The following is an 18,187-nucleotide window of genomic DNA, read 5'->3' on the forward strand; positions in this document are numbered from 1 at the left end:
CAGGGATCTGGGGCCCATGTTCACGGTATTCTCTCTTGATCTCTGCTCTACCTTTGACTTGTGAAAGTTTCATCCCAGAGGGGCTGAGGTCAATGCAACCTGGATAAAGGGCTTTTTCGAAGTTCCCCAGTGATTCTGATGTGCACTATGTGGTTGAGAAGCTCTGCCATGAATCAGAAAGAAAGGAATCAGAACGACGACCCTTGTTTCTTTCCAAGAACCAGCATGAATGCTAGAAATTAATTAGACTGCTGGCAATGCCAGAGGAAAGCAGATATGGAGAGAGAAACAAGGGAAAGGACATACTGGGACATCCTGGCTATGGAAAAGCAGCATAGTCACTCACATACGCTGGTGACCAGGGACAACTAACCACCCTTAGATAATGAAAGGTATACACAGACAGTGTCAACAGGGCAGCTTTGTTGTAACTTTCAATGCTAAAAACACTAACTATGATTGATCTACACTTAGGCTCCTATTGGCCATGTAACTATCTCATTGTTATGCTTTTAAAATTAGTAAAAACACTCACACCTTACGCTCTTCTGGCACTGTAGTACTCCACAATCGTATAAATCGCCAGTTACCTGGGATAACGGTGAGGATGGGGCAGACGGGGCGGAAGGACTGTTTTATTTGCCTTTGCTCCCTAAGCATTTTGTGATGCGTGTTCTGGCGAAACATTAATTTTCATGTCTGTTCTCCAGATTTTCGACAGAATATAGGACCTTTCTAACCTTGAATGTTTCATCTCACCATGCTTATTAAAAACACAGTTTAAAGGGATAATAAATAGGGCTTCCACAGAAGATATGAAGATACATGTATAAATACCCAGAATACAATGTCTGGGCATACTCCAAGCGCCCAATCAAAGCAAATCCTTTATTATTGCTCTAGGCGATGTAGGTGTTATCCCAGATATCCCTTAATGAAGCTGGGCCCTCAGTGAGCTATACACCTAGACTCATAACATTCTGGCCGTTTTTTGAGACACAGTCTTACTCTGTCGCCCAGGCTGGAGTGCAGTGGATAGATCTCGGCTCACTGCAACCTCTGCCTCCCAGGTTCAAGTGATTATCTCATGCCTTGGCCTCCTGAATAGCTGGGATTATAGGCACACACCATCATGCCCTGCTAATTTTTGTATTTTTAGTAGAGATGGGATTTCACCATATTGGCCAGGTTGGTCTCAAACTCCTGACCTCAAGTGATCTGTTTACCTTGGTCTCCCAAAGTGCTGAGATTACAGGTGTGAGCCACTGTGCCTGCCCTGGCCTCTTGTCCAGATGTTTTCACTATTCAGTTAATTTGTATGTATCCCAAAGCATTGCCTCTCTACCAGCCCCTTATTCCAAATTCTGCCCAGTGGTAACCAGGATCCAGGTGTACACAGGTCTGTGGCAGATGGAGGGCTTTTTCAAAGTGATCTCAGCTCTCTGCAACCTCTGCCTCCTGGGTTCAAGTGATTTTCATCCCTCAGGCTCCCTAGTAGCTGGGATTACAGGCATGTGCCACCATGCTTGGCTAATTTTTTGTATTTTTAGTAGAGACAGAGGTTTTGCCATGTTTGTCAGGCTGGTCTCAGACTCCCGGCTTCCAGTGATCCACCCACTTTGGCCTCCCAAAGCCCTGGATTTATAGGCATGAGCTACTGGGATTTCTGAACTCCAAGTTTTCAAAGGAAATGGAGAAGGGAGTATCCTTGGGTTACTGTTGTCTTTTGTGCTCCATTTTTAAATGAGAAGATGGGCCTCTGTTTCTACGGATATGCTGGGGGTGGTTGTGTCAAAGGGAGGCCAAGCCAGTGGGGCTCCAATGTTGTTACCTTTGTTTCAAATGCTATATAAACATGTACAGTAAGACCATTCCACAGAAGTTTGTTTTTTCCCTTGGAAATAATGCTGATAATGGTGCATCAGAAAATCCAGAAGCCGTAGAAACTGCCCCACTGACTACATCTCCATAAGTGAGGTGGCACAGGTGGCTTTCCATGTGGGAAAAAGTGAAATCCTCTCCTAATTTACCTCCACATGAAAAGCCAACAGACTCACTGTAAAGTTTATTCTCTGTAGGTTCATTGCCGAGTTAAAAACGAGGAAACTGAGGCCAGCACAAGAAACTTAGATGCCAGTTTATTCAGCTCCCGGGCGAGGTTCTGTGGTGCCAGGGAGAGGGGCCAGGGAAGTCGCCCTGATTCCTCTCAGGAGTGGGGTTTTATAGGGTGTGAAGGTGTTCGATTGGATTTGGAGAAACAGGATGTGGATGGGGTGAACTGCTATTGGTAGGTAGGTGGAACTTCTGGTGAGCAGGCTAAGTGCTGAGTGCAGAGGGGATTTCCAAGGCGGAGCTAGATGATTGACATAATGTAAATTTTCAAGCGGGGAGGGAGATGGGCATGTCCAAACTCCTGGCGAGGCAACCAGCCTTACACCCACAGCACTGAACAATCTACCATTCCCCACTGATGTCTCACGACCACCATTTTTGTTTACCAGGGCCCTCTATGGGTCCACTTCTGAGATCTTTATTGTAACCTAGCATCCCTGTGACAATACATGCCACTTTAATCACGGCAACTTAGTAAGTCTGTCTATTCATAGCAAGTTTGGCCAGCCTCTATTCTTTTCAAAATTGTCTTGGCTATTCTAGGACTTTTGTTCTTTCATATGGAGTTTAGAATCAGTTTGTCAAGTCCTATGAAGTACTGTTGGGAGTTTGATTGGATTTCCTTTGAATTTACAGATGGTAAGTTAATTGACATTGTATAATGTTGAGACTTATAATCTGACCGTTAATTTGGATTTACTTTTATGTTTTTCAACAGCATTCTCTTAGGAAAATCTCAAAGGTTAGGATGATCTTAGCTATAGGTAAATTACTTGCTGAATGATACCCTGAGCTGTTCTAACAAGACTGTAGGTGACCTGGAACTGTTCAGCTCTAGCCTATGCTGTTTCCACATGGGAATGTTCTCCTCACCTTCACTGTGTCCTTTGGTCCGAGTCACGGATTAAGTTTGATTGCTCACAATGTGAACTTACTGGATAATGGACCAGTAAGTTTTGGCTGTCTTCCCTTTGTGGCTCACTTCCCTACTCTTTTACTCATGTTTCCTGGGATGGCCTCCTAATAAACCACATGTACTTTCATCCTTCCCCTAGGGTCTGCTTCTGGGGAAACCGTGACAAGTGTTAAATAGATTTCCAAACCAAATGTAATAAAATCTAATTCTCAGAGCCTAGAAGCAAAACCTCCATTAATGGTAATCTCTGGATAGAGTCATTCCTGGGCAGAAGTTAGGCTTTGGGGTCTGGTAGATGTTTAAATTCCAGCTCCTCTACTCATACTACATGGCCTTGATTCACCTCTGCTTTCCACTTACATGAAAATAGTAATGTAAAGCTCTTAATATGATTCTGATCATTAAATGATGTGTAAAGTCTTACATTCATTCAACAAATATTTATCCAGGCATAGCGTACATTAGGAACATAGTTAAGTAACTGGCACAGACCTTTGCACAATAAATGGAAACTATGGGATTGTGTACGCTAATGAATGAGATGTAGAACCAAATTTGGGGAACTTGTGACAATCGCAATATTTGGTAGTAGAGGGACACACATCTGCCAGAGAAGAGTCTGTTACCTCTTCTTCTCTCTGTAGGTGCATGCACCAAGTCTTCTCATACTCTGTATCATGAGGTGAGCCTCTGAGGGCAGAGGCTGGGTTCTAGTACCTAGTGTATTAACTTGACCTTGTTAACGTCCCTAAGGCCATCTGTGGGATGGTGATCATGACATCTACCTAAAGGATTATGGTGAAGAGTCAATGACATAACAGACCAAAAGTCTAGGCTCTAGCAATATTACTTCTCTTAATCTCCCTTCCTGAAGATCTCTTGGTTGTTGACTATGAAGTAAATTGCATCATTTTCTTCTGAAATGATAATGTATTGCATTCAAATGTCTTTTAGACAAATCTGATTGGAAGACACTGCTCTGTCAAATTCTTCTCCAGAATTAACAGTAATTAAAACAATAGTGCTTTTTATACATTTAATATAGGCAACAAACAGGACCCTGCTACCCACTGTCTAAGAAATTTTCTAGAATGGGGCTTTGAAGGAAACATGCCAAGGTCAAGTGAGAAGTCTGGGGAAGTGTATGAATTTTATTTAGTTTTAACAAACAGTTTTAAGAAGAAGCCAAGTTAGTGTGGAAGAAAGAATGGGTTTTGGTCTCAGACTTTATTTTAATTCTAGGTCTTCCATTTTTTAGTTACATGTGATCTTGGGCAAAATGATTCCTCTTTGACCTTTGATTTCTTCTATAAAATATAATCCTTATTTTGTGGTGTTATTAACAGGATTAAATCAGGTAATTAGGAAAAATCACTGGTATAAAATACTCATTTTAATGCCTGGTACCTAATAAATACTCAGAACAATAAATTTCTACTATGTAGCTACTTGTATAACTCTGAAGTATTTACCTTAGTTTTGTTTGTTGATTTGTTTGTTTGCTTTTACCTAGGGTTGTTAGTCTAAGGCCTGAAATATCTGTGAAAAATCTGTGTCTTACTTCCAATACATGTGGTGCTCAAGTTTTAAAAGTTTAACTTACAAATTACCTGCATTTTTGTATATTATACATTTAAATCTCTCGATTTCCTTTCCTGTGTCAAATTCAGACTTGTGCCTTAGCTTATCAAAGAGCCATTTCAGGTTTTCTTTATGTGATGTTGCTTGCCAATCAGATTTCATGACAATGCCAATGTTTTCTGCAAAGCAGCATTTATTTGTCAATTATCTGAGTAGCTTATTGTATTTTCTCTTATTTTATAAAAATAAATGGAAAATTAAAAAAAAAGATAGGAGTCCAATAACAAGCACAGATTTAAGAAGGAAACCATTTTACATGTTGAAAGCAACAGATCTTTAACTTTGGCTTGATATTCTTTTGACATAATCTGGTTAACCATGTTTTCTGGTAAAGAAAAATTAAATAGAACTCTAGAATAAGTAATTGATGCTTGAAGCTTGTGCATAAAAGGCCAGATGTAACTGGAAATTTTATAACACTTTTTCAGTTCTCTGAATAGAAACTCCCTTAGAACATGTATGACTAACTTTAACATTCATGTACTAGATTATAACATAATTGTTAGTTACCTATTATATACATCAAAGGAAAGGACCTGTGTTTTCTTAAAGTCGAATTGAAAGTGTGAAGTTTCTTTGTTTCTTTATAGAATGTAACAACTCACATGATAACACTGATGGAATCAGCCAAATGAAAGTTCTGCTTGGCAATTTCCCGTTTAGATTAATAAAAATGATAACATTTATTGTTAATTACTTATTTACTTAGTAGGCTAAGTCCCTCAAGGCATGTGCTCCATCAGGGGAAAAAAATTGTAAAAGGAGTTTCTAAAGAAAATATTAAGAAAAGGCTAGAAACCAAATAGGTCCAACACACATAGCTTGAGCTAGAGTCATTACCTTAGTTACAAAAGTGGGTCAATGGCTAATAGTATAATATATCTTTTAGGAACTTCATATCTTTGAACAGATTATTTTCTTTTTTCACATAAGGGAAAAGAGCATATTATTTTCTGAAGAGACAATAGAAGGTCTCGGTTCAACCCTCACTAAGCCTCTGCTCATGATACTACACTTGATCACAGCCGAAAGCAAGAAGTAATTGCCCATAATACTATGAATGAGTTAGGTTTGCTCCAAATAAGCAAATTAGGAAGAAGACCCCTGAGTAGCATATATCCCAAGCTATTTTTCTGATGCTGTTTGGAATCACACTGTAACTCCTACTGACTCATCTGATCGGAGGCAGTGGTGGTGCAGAACTACAGAAAGGAGCAACTCTGATTGCAGGTGCCTGTTTTGGGAAAAAGTACATACATGTGTCTATAAAGAGATGCTGTCTTCTAACAGGTAGGGCCATTTTAACTTGATTAAGGGAAAGAGACCCATCTGCTTTTTCCTCTTTGACATTTTGCTAGATTGATGCTACCTGTCTTTGTCTTTTTTTTTTTTTAAATACATTGTAACAAAGCTCACCTATTAAAAGAATCCATAAAATGTGACTTAGTGCTATAACAAAGCTACAAAAACCAATTACCAGCAGGGCTCCTGCAGGTCTGTGTTGAAATATCAAAGTAGAATTCTCCAGTTTCCTAAGAAAAGTGCTTTTCCCTTGATAGTGCCTCCTAGCTTCTACTTCTGTTTCATCTTCATTTTAATCACATCATTAAAAAAGACTAGAATGTTTCTCCTTTAAAATACTGGTAAATGAAATTGTATCCAGTTAAAACAGTATTACTTTAAGTGTTTGCTATCAGCTTAAAATGTTACTGATGAAATTTTAGAACTGCTATCAACTCACAGTTCATGTGGGATTTAGGCTTTGAAGTTAGCGTATAAGGTGAAAATAATCAATTGTCAAAATTAGCAGTGAAATTTCATTAAATCACCCATAAAGTATACCATGGAATCATCTTTCAATAAGTCCAGCAGCAGTGTGGCAGAAAGGATCACTGGTGAGAACCAGATAACGTTTTCTTCTGTTGAACTGCCATGACATTAGAACAAAGAGGAAAAAAACTCTCTAAATACTAGAATCACTGTCTACTTGACGAGCCCTTTACTCTTTGAGAGTTATAAAATGGCAGGGAATGAACTACCTGAGGAACAACTTCAGACCTTCCACTGACTCCTGTGCCTGGCGAAGGATCATTGTGTGGAAAGGCATGTAACATTTCTCACATGGTTTAGCTTTTTATATTTTCCAGAATGATATATAGTTACATTTGCCTATGGTGGAAATAGAGTATTGAATATAAAGAATTTGAAATACAAATAGGGTTTTTTTTTTTTTGAGCTATATCCAGCAAATTTCAAGGTGCTACAGACAAGCAAGCAATGTGTGATTCATATGTTCAATATTATTGAAAGCCTCTTTTGGGGAACACATATTGAAATTAGAAAAACCTTAATTACAAAGACTAAGAAAATAAGTTGAAATTTGAATGGAACAAAAAAAATGGGCCATCCGAGTGATCCTTGTCTAAATTAAACCCTCCCAAACACAAAGTAGTGGCTTAAATCGTCTATTTTACTGAGAAGCAAATTGGGACAAGCTTCAGAGAGCCACAATGGGAATTCTAGGAAGCTTGGTCTCTATGCTCCATTCCCTGCTGGTACTCTTGTTAATAAAGGATAGCTCTAACTGCTCTACTAAGGTCGTCTGGACCCAGCAATGCTTGTTCCTTATCTGCTGGCTGTGCAGCCTGCCTGGATTCATGAAATGATGTAGCACATAGTTTCAAGCACAAAAATAAAAAAACCATACAGATGCATGGTAATGTCTCTCACTCATCAAGCTTTCTCATACCTTGGTATTGAGAAAACCCTTCTGAGCTGAGTAATTCCATTCTCTCCTTTGACTGCTGGACCTTCAGAGTTGAAGCTTGGGAAGTTCACGATGCAATAACTTTGAGTCATGGGGCCAGCTTCTTCTGGGCATGTGACTCTGGATATCAGCACACAGGGAATGCTATGTCAAATCCTACTGAGGAAATATTCCCTTAGAGCTACTCTGCTCTATCTTCACTTTACCTTTTCCAGTGGAGTATGAGCTCCTTAAGGGAATAGGCATTGTTCGTCTTTTTTATTGACTTCACCTAGCACAGTGTCTGACAAATAGTATATGCTTGATACCATATTCTTAAAATTAATGTGTTGAAGTTTACAAAATATGAGTAGAAAAAGAAAGCTCATCACTTACACAGTATTTTACAATCACCACCCCTTTTCTGCCATATGCCACATTCTGTGGATGCCACTCAGAACTTCCCTCCAAACAGCAGCCTATCTCCACCTTCCTGCTTTCCTAGCAACCACCTCCACTCCCCACCCTGGTATTTCACAACGGTCTGTGGTTGAACTAGGGCCAACTGGCTTCTCCACCCCAGTACAATGAAGTTTCATTTAACTAAAAATGTCTTCAAAGGCCCAGAACTACAGAACATGAAAATTATAAAGATTTCAAATTTTAATTAAAAAACATTCTTAAAACACTAATTAGTGTGTTTGGAGCTTAAAACATTAATTTCATATTTAAAATGCATATGTGTGTGTATACATAATTTGATACATCACAAGTTTAAACTAAAAAATAAGGAGATAACCAGGGGATGGGATGGGGATGGAGCTGAATCTCTTAGCCACCTGTGCTTCAGTCTGGAATGAGGACTAGAAAGGACTAGACTCAGGGAGGACTAGGAATTTAACACCTGCAGTTTACTGCAAATTAAAAATGCTTCATATTAAGTAGGCATCTGAAGATGGGCTTACTATTTGAAACCAGGAGTTAAGGTGGCTCTTCTTAGTTTGTCAAAGCAGACAGAAAAAGGTCGCTGTCCTTGGGACTATTAAGTTGTGGCCCAGGAAGGCTGGGAACACTGCCTTTACCTTACAAGCAGCAACTGAGCCAAACTATCACTAGCTTGGAGGGTTGGCTCTTGGATATTCCCAATATCACCATGAAGCAGGAACATAATTCCCTATTAAAGGTATGGTTGGACTGGGAGTCTTGGGTGAGGCCCTTCGTAGGGGCAAAGCCCTTTAGATAAGGAGGATTAAGGAGAGTAAGATGGACAAAGGAAGAGAAAGAGAGAAAAGTCTCAAAAAAATAAGATATTTATAAAATTCCCAAAGCACAAAAAAATTCAATGCTAAATAAATGTAAAAAAGAATATAATGACACCCACAACAACAACAGGAAATTACAGACTATTCTCACAAGTGAACATAAATGAGAACAATTGAATGGAACATTTGCAAATTGTATAGCAATGTATTTTTAAAACCACTACCAAGTAGTGTTTATGCCAAGAGTGCAATAATAGTTTAACATCAGAAAATCTATGAATATTTCACATGAAAAAATCAAAAGAACAAAACCATAGCATCATCTCCAGAGGCAGAAAAATATTTGATAAAATTAAATACACAATCATAGTCTTTTTTTTTTTTTAAGAAAAATCCTTGTAAACAAGGAATGAGAAGACTTTTTCTTAACCTCATAGAAGTCATTTAACAAAAAACCATACAGCACATATTATTTATTCCTAACTGTGAAATTTAAAATAAATTATTATTAAAGTCAGAGACAAGTCAAGAATGGCTGTCATCATCCTGGTATTTAACATGAATTGAAGATCCAAGGCAATGCAATAAAACCAAAAAAAATCAGAGGCTCAAGAATTAGAAAGCATGAAACAAAATTATTCTTATTTGCAGAGTATGTGATTGTAGACAATCTTTGAATAATCTACAGAGATATCATTAAAAAATTAGAAAGACTAGTAGTGTTGCTGGATTAAAAATCAAACATGAAAATCAATGGTATTCCTAGATAGCCAAAATAACTATTTTTAAAAAGTATAGAGTAACGGTAATTCACATAAAAAAAACTATACTAATAAATACACCAAAAGATGTTTAACTATTATGTAGAGTTCATAAAAAGTTTATAAAGAGATTGAATATGTTATACAATATGTCATACCCATGGATGGAATATTATAGTATAAGAAAGATGCCCATTCTCCTGAATATAAATTCAATACAATTTCATCAAAATTCTTATAGTGAATTTTGTGGAAATTGATAGACCAATCTTAAAAGTCACACAAGAAATTAAAAGACAGAGAAGATCTAGATAATACTGAAGAAGAAGATCTAGATACAGAACCTTGTCCTATCAGCTGCTAAAAATTACAGCAGTCCTACCTTACTCACACTTTTCATTTTCTGTGGTTTAAGTTACTGGTGGTCAAACATTATCCAAAAATATTAAATGAAAAATTCCAGAAATAAACAACTGGTAAGTTTTAAATGGTGCACCATTCTGAGCAGGGTGATGAAGTCTCACACCATCCCACTTTGTCCCAGTCGGACATGAGTCTTCCCTCTGTCCAGCATATCCATGCTGAATATGCTACCTGCCCCTTAGTCACTTAGTAGCCATCTTGGTTATAAAAATTGTCATGGTGTCCACGGTATTATAGTACTTATGTTTATAATCCTTATTTTACATAATAATGGCCCCAAAGTGCAAGAGTAGTAATACTGACATATTGTTTAAATTGTTCTATTTTATTAGTAATTATTAGTAATCTTTTACTGTGACTAAGTTATAAATTAAACTTTATCATGGGTATGTATGCACAGAAAAAGACATAGTTTATATAGTATAGGTTTCAGTAATTTTTGCAGTTTCAAGCACCCACTAGGGGTCTTGCAACTTACTCCTCATGGATAAGGAGAGATTGCTGTAATTTAATGCTACAGTATTTTAAGAGATTGTGCCTTTGGATCAGAGAATGATCAATAGGCTATTTGAACAGAGTAGATTCCTTAGAAACAGATCCCGACATATGGAAAGCAAGTTCACAATAGAGATAGCATAGCAATTCCATGGGGGAAATCATGGGCTATTTGTTTGTTATATCATGCTGGGTCAGTCGATTTTCCATAAGAAAAATATAAAGTTAAACCCCAACTTCATAGCATATAAAATATAACTTTCTTTCCTTCTTTTCAAAATTTTTATTTTTTTATTTATTTTTTATTTTTAGAACAGAGTCTCATTCTGTTGGTCAAGTTGGAGTGCAGTGGTACAATCATAGGTCACTGCAAACTTGAACTCCTGGGTTCAAATGATCCTTCTACTTCAGCCTCTGGAAAATACAGCTTTTATATGGATAAAAAACACAAATGTAAAAGCAAAACTAAAACTTTTGTAACAATATACAGAAGCATATCTTTACATGATCAAAGTAGGATATTTAAAAAAGTCAAATGAAAATCTTAAAAATATTTGTGAAGGACCACATAAAATTAAACAGGGAAATGGGATAGCTGTAGACAGAAAAGATTAGGCTAGTAATTCAGTAATTCTGGAAAATTAGACATGATTAGGAGAGAAGAGATAAATGAAAAAAAAAAAAAAAAAAAAAAAAGAACGAAACAGCCCAAGGTGAGATTTTGTTATATAAAGCAGAGAAAGAATGGTAAAATTTTTGAGCTGTTACTAAAAATGAGAAATTTGGGTAAAGAAGATCTTGAGAATATTTTGCTGTGTAATGTAACAGAATTCCCCTTTGAAGGACTTTAGTAAAACTTTACATTGTTGTCATCTTTTCAGATATTTTTATTTTTCATTTTTGAACGTATGTCTGAGCTTAAATGGCCCATCAAGCAGTCAGTTATATTCAGATCACACTAGCATTGTGATAATAAAATTATTAGTAGAAGTCAATATGAGTTTACTATGAACAAGTTATACCAAAGCTGTCTTTTGTTCCTCTTAGGATTGGGTGGTTATATTGGCATATATTGAAAATAATAACAAAAACAACAACAATACAACTATTACTACTATTATTATTTTATATTACCAGTATTTTTTCCTATATTCTTTACATGGAATTGGAGCATGCATCTACATGCCTCATAAAAACTTTATGAGGCAGATACAAATAATTTATTATCACATTTTATTTGTCAGGAACAGACCCAGAGAGGTGATCTAATTCGTTCCAAAGCACATAACCAGTAAAGTCTAGCAAGATTAGAATTCAGGCTATCTAGCCCTTGCGGTGGTACTATTCGTTAACTCTATAATGCTACAAAATTGCCAAGCATTAGCAGTATCGTGTATTGTAAGTATTTATCTTAGTTTCTAAAGGGCACAGATAGCAGTCTAAAGACACGTCCCGGGTGTTGGAAAGTTACTTTGTATTTTATTCTGCTGATGGATTTAATATAAGCATTTACTGAGCATCTGGTTGTTAAAGAGAGTATCGCAGACATTTCAGGAGTGACAAAGATGAATAAAACATGGTTCCACCTCTGAGGGAGTTAAAATTCAGATAGTCACTGTCTTTACCAATCTCTTGAATGGACCTAAGAGGCAGAACAAACTGGCAAATGATTTAAAATAATTCAAATTCAAAAAACTCCTCAGAGTTTTTACTTATATTCTGAAATTACTAAGTGTTGCAGGGATAAATGTATTTTGCATTGTATTCAAAACCAAGTGCAAAGATACATGACTGGAAAATCTGTTTTTGTAGAAGCTTTTGTATCTAGAGGTTTTAGATAAATCTCAGGACTAAAGTGCTGCTAAAGTTTTTGATGTGCTCTTAGTTATTGTAATAAAACTCACACCAGAATGAGAATTTCTTTTTGGTTTTGTTTTTTTCTAGAAACTCTCTACTGGTCAGTCATCTCAGCAGTATTCTTTTCAGTTCAGGCTGTAACATTTTGAAAGGAGCCCTGAAAAAATGCAACTGGGATAAATGGAAAAGGATAATTAAACCAAGTCATATGAAGAATGGCTGAAGGAACTGGGATGTTTAGCCTGGACAAGGAAGACTCAGAGAGTATACAGGATCAGATTCCAAAATATTTGGAGGGTTGTCATGTGGAGAAGGAGTCAACTTCTGAGCTGCTCCAGAAGGTAAAACCAGCACAAATGACCCAAAGTCATAGGGAGGTTATCTCAGGTTAGCAAAAGAAAGTTTGAATGTTGAGCTATTAAAAAATGGATTCGGCTACCATGTGAGATAGAGGAGGGGCTTTGAGAGAAGATGTTGTGAGAAGGACAGCTAGGGGTGGGCTATTGAACTGCATCACATTGAAAGCATCTTCCAAAATCAAAGTTCCATGATTTGTGATTCTGTAACAAAAGTAATTCCCTAAACATTTAGCACACACATACAGTAAAATCCTATTTTCCCATAATACATGAAATTTAGGGGATTGTAATTACCATATGATTAGCAATTACCTTTATATTCCTCATAGAAGCACAAGAAGCAGTGTCATTTAGGTCATAACAAGAGAAGAAATATGTGGCCTTTGTGCATGGGAAGCTCGTAATGATGGGCATAAGCCCTGGGAATCCACTCCATGGGAAACAGAGGACTATTTTGATATAAAAAAGTGAACAGAGAAGGAATACAAGGTTAACATGGGATGCAACTTTAAATCCTTCAGCACCATGCCTAGCAGCCATAAAAAAGCAAACAAAAGTGTGTAAACCCTTTCCAGAGGTGATGAATAGAAACAGAACCACTCTCGCCTAGATAAACGCTATATCCCTGTACTGCTTTGCTGGCCATAGACCTCCTCTGCAAAGAGCATTAAGCCATAGGGAAGGGAAAAAAAAGGCATCCAGAATGAGGGCAAAACATTCTTGTGCATAGATCTTGAGCTAATTCACACAAACCAAGTTAATGTAATTGGCAAATGGATACTGAGATGGAATATTTAAAGAAAATCCCTCTAGAAGGGGCCAAGGAGCCAGTGAAAGAGGCCACTCTAGGCTTATTGAAAACAGGAAATAAGGAAAAAAGATTGACATTGTAATCCAAATAAAGCTCTGTCGAGAGGCAAGAAGAATTAAGAGAACAGATCTTTACCCAGACGATGAAAGCCCCAGCTAAAATCCTAGCCACACTTCGCAATTTATTAAAAGTTGTTTCTTCCCCTGTAACCAACCAGCTTCCACTAGTCTCTAGCGTTCTTTCTGACTTATTTCATTAACATTTCCTTCTTTTTCTGGAGGAGTCAGAGCCCCAGGGAATCTTTCTCTTCCCTCTCCTCACCCCCACCAATGGGGCATTGAATGAAAGCCAGGGTGTTGTCTGTGAAAAGAGAAAATGCAAAACCACAAATTGCAGAAAACGGTTACTGCCAAAAATCGAAAGGAACACACAATATCACCATGCCTCTTAAAAAGCAATTGCGCATTTTACAGGCCTCTGGATAATTCAGGTTTGTTTGGCAACTTTCTCACCCATACCACCCAGAAGACAATTCTCTTCTACCAGAAGCAGTGGTCCTAAAGAACATGAACAGTTGAAAAGTAACAAAAGAATGTGGGTACAAGTCTTTACAGGGCACTGTCCTGGCCCAATAATGTTCTAGTGTTCTATTTTCTTGTATTGTGTAGTATTAATTAGAAGGCCCAAAGCTTGTCAAAGAATCCCAAGGACTCCCACTAAAACAAGGAGGGTGTCCAATAATTTAATAAGATCATTGGTGATACAAAGCATTTATAGATGGTAAAATTTTTCCAGAACATGATATTATATGATTAACACAATAACCCTTTAAAGGGGTCAGAAGAAAATGTCTTCTTTTCTCTCCCCTTCTCCAAAAAGATACTTTGAAACTGAGGGGTTAAGTAACATACTCCAAATCATACTACTGAAGGGGTGAACTGGGACTTAGCCACTAGCCTTCTGATTTTCACCCCTGAGTTCCTTCCATGGCCCAGCCTTATTCCTCTATGGGGGCATATTTTCCTGACTTGGCTGAGGCTGTCCACCATCCGTGGGTTGAGATTTTATGTGTTGCATACACATTTCCAGGACCTTTACTTGGAAAGTCTCCTGTCATTCACTATAGATCTAAGTCTTGTCTAAATGGAACATTGATTAGGTCATTTTCCATTTGTGTTGGTTGAATAATACAATCATCGTTAGGACAAAATGTCAACTCCAGAGGGGCTGATTCAATGCAGCTGCCAAAAGGAACCCAGGTCAAGATTGCCTGGTGATTTTAAAGCGTTTCCATAACTCCATGGGTCAGACCAACCTTTCCCCAGTTGCTTAGAGATTACTTGGGGAGCTGGGTAGACCCATTTTGTCTGGATTGTGTATAATCCCATTGCAAGTTTCCTTCTCAAAATATTTAATAATGAAATAGGTCACTAAGTACTCTGTATGTTTCTGAGAAAAAAACTGTGAAAACAATCCCAAATTGAGACCTCTAAGGTAAAACAGCCACCACCTCACACCAGTTTTTTTTTTTTTTTTTTCACTGCATTCTAGGAGATAAAGGGTGCTCTCAACTGAAATTTTGATATAGAGATCCTGGGGTAATACATATGTGTTTAAATTTACATGTAATGACTTAAAATACTGCCGTAAAGTGGGCTTCATCAAATTTCACCATTAATATATGCCAACTATCATTCAGTATTTACCATTAACTCATTTAAAATACTAGTACACCTAAATAGGCAGTAACAGTATGGTAAAGAGCTACCAAATATGAATATGCAAGAAAGTAAACATAAGCAATTTTCCCTGAACAGCATTCTGTGTTCAAAAGAAAGAATACAGTCAAAAGTTAACATTTGTACAAACAATATACTCATGATAGCATATGAAAAGGAGAGTACTCAAAAAATCGAACATGACTTTCTCAGTAAAAGCTACTTAAAACATTCATAGCATGCAGGTGTCTTGATAATGCAATAAAGACTAATGCAAGATAATACAGAGATTGACATTTTAAAAAACTCCAATGAATGCATAATACATTGACATTAAATCCGAATGTTTTGAGGATGAATGTCTTTTGTGCTAATGCTTGAATATTTGATGTATAGCAGTGGGATCAATTTATTCTAGAGAGCAAGCAAAACTCAGCAAGCAAAAGCTCAGCTGAACACATAATCTTCCCAGGTACTGAATGATTCAAAAGAAAATTGATTAGAACATGTATAATGTGTATAATTCAACTGTGCTGTTTGGATTCTGACAGGTATAAGAATGTCTAATTAAATGCTTCAGTGACTGCTGAGATGCATTCTCCACTGGAAATTCTATATGAATTAGAAGTTGAGAGTTGTTGTATCCTCTAAGAGGGTACACGACTCAACCATCTACCTTATAGTTGATTACTTGCTTAGTGACAAGCAACTTACTACATTTTGAGCTACTTTTGAATAGCTAAGGTCTTTATATTAAATCTAAATCTACCCCCTGCTTTTGGAAATTGGGTATTATTAAATTACTCCAGAGACATGAAACTTCCTCTTTTTTTGTTAAAATTATTCTTACCTTCGTTTTATTAAAAAAGAAAAAAAATTCACCCTAATTCCAAAGACAAAATTCAGAACTCCCAGTTTGGATCTGCTATAATTTTATTTGGTCTTTCAAAATAGAAGGGATTTGTAATTTGGGTATAGACTAAAAATAAAGAAACATAATACACAGGAGATTAGTTCTGGAGAGAATTCTGGTATACAGAATGGCCATAATGCAGTACACACAGGAAGGAATTATTAAGGTTACTACCATGCTGTTAAATAAGAAACAGTCTGTGACTACACGGTGAGGAGCAACTGGGAAAAGAGAAATAAATTAGTCATTTGAGAGAACTGAATATTTAAATGCTTAGTGTCACGTGGTCATATCTAAATGAATATTGCCTATTTTTTTACTCCTCACTTTAATCTAGCTTTTTAGATGCAATATTGTCACAACCACCATTAGTTTCAATCTGCTTCCAAAATGGTTTCTTAAACGCTCCATGGTGTTATACAAATCAATAGTATGAAATGTTATATTGGCTGTGTGTATTGAGCCAGACTTTAAAAATGCAGCAATGTGAGATGGGAGCCTTAAAGATTAGGAGGCTTTAGGAATTACAGCTGAGAAGTAGATACCATTTCAAGGAGGAAATGTACTTACATTTTGCTGCAAGTGAAATGCCTGTCTTTAAAGAGTAGTCTCTGAAACAAAGAAAGAAAAAGTGAATGTCAAAAAATTGCACAGTAATCAATTCAAAATGAAAAAGAATCACCTTTGAAGCCACTGACTGAGGAAAAAAAAAAGATAGCGAGAGAGAATCCTAGCCTACAGATGAGTATACGTTTATTAGAAGACTTTTCTTGGGGATACAGGAAGCAGTAGCCCACAAAGAAAACATTTATGCTAGCTGCTGTATCTCATTGCATGCTCTGCTCCCTGCTCTTGAATATCCTAGAATTTCAAGACTACTTGATGCTCACTTTGTCTCTCAGGTCCAGTCTTGGAGAATGAAAACTAAGTCGGGTTGGCTAGTTCAATGGCTTAGATGCTCATCATTCTCTTTCTTCTGGGGCACACTGACATTGTACCTTGTTCTGGTTGGGCAAGTGCTGACACCTTGTTCCTTTAAATGAAACTTCTAAAGATTATGGTTTTCCCAATTCATACTTATTAGGATAAATGGACAGTTTTCTTTTCCAAGAAATAGAAAGCTTTTGTGGGAGATGTGAGGAGGGGGATTGAAACCAGTGCCAAGTTTCTCTTTATTCAAGATGTCGGTGAAAGGGGAGGAGCAATTAGACTGTGCGTACGCTTGGAAGGCCAATTGTGCAGGCAATTTGTTCAGTGTGGCAGCCCACCAGACAATTCAGCTTGATTCTAAATTCATAATTTACTGGACCTATAGTGGGTATAGCAAAAGGGGTACTTTTTAGGGTAGTATGTTTAATAGGAAATGGCAGGAAAGTCCCTGTGATTGACATGAACTATTTGCATTCGGAGATTCAAGTGATTCCAGATCATTTCTAAGATTAAGCACTCAAGTCATGGTATCCTCAGATCTACAGAAAGATCTTTCCACACCACCCACATTGATCTGGATAGGTCAGATTAGTTACTTCAGTGGCCAATATTTTTCCAAGCTCTGTCATTTCTTAATAATAGTGTGATTTGGGTAAATTGGTTCAATGCTCTGAGATTGATAAAAATAATAATAGCGGTCATTTGAAAGAATTGCTGTAAGGGTTAAGTAAGATAATATATATAAAATAGTTAGAAAAAGTCCTACTCATGTCAGTGTGAACCAGAAGCAAGAAAATGATGGAAGTCTTAGCCACTGAGCTAGCCAACCAGACATATTGTATTTCCTCTCTCCAGGACTCTCTCCACTACTACCTGGTATTGTTACTGTTGTTATTATTATTATTACCAGAAGGCCAAGTTGTAAAACCAAATTAAGAATATATGATAAATCCATGAAGTGGGAGCTGAAAAGGTAGCTATGGAGAAGGTCTTGCTTGGGTAAGATGTCTCCATTTATGATAGTCAAAGCTGTACCCTTGTCCCAAATTTCTCTTCCAGATTGTATTTTTCTAATTTTCATTCATCCAACTACTCAGTATCATTCAATCAACATCCTCCTCCTTGGAAAATCCCTACATGTATTAGCAGGCCACCTAGTTCCTCATTTACTATCTGTGAAGATGGTTAGGAGTGGGACTCATAGACTGAAAAATTGTTAAATTATTAAATTTCTGGGCTCATG

At 37.1% G+C, this 18,187-nt stretch overlaps 1 protein-coding gene across 2 annotated transcripts in view; it reads right to left on the reverse strand.

Moving 5' to 3' along the window:
- ANKFN1 (ankyrin repeat and fibronectin type III domain containing 1) overlaps nucleotides 1–18,187 on the reverse strand; it is a 439,591-nt gene that overhangs the window by 261,809 nt on the left and 159,595 nt on the right. For both annotated transcript variants that reach the window (XM_074388549.1, XM_074388548.1), the window contains exon 2: nucleotides 16,585–16,625. In XM_074388549.1, the coding sequence (XP_074244650.1) occupies nucleotides 16,585–16,625 (41 nt within the window). The remainder of the gene's footprint in view (nucleotides 1–16,584; nucleotides 16,626–18,187) is intronic.

Source organism: Saimiri boliviensis, chromosome 17, assembly GCF_048565385.1.
Source record: "Saimiri boliviensis isolate mSaiBol1 chromosome 17, mSaiBol1.pri, whole genome shotgun sequence".
NCBI lineage: Eukaryota > Metazoa > Chordata > Mammalia > Primates > Cebidae > Saimiri > Saimiri boliviensis.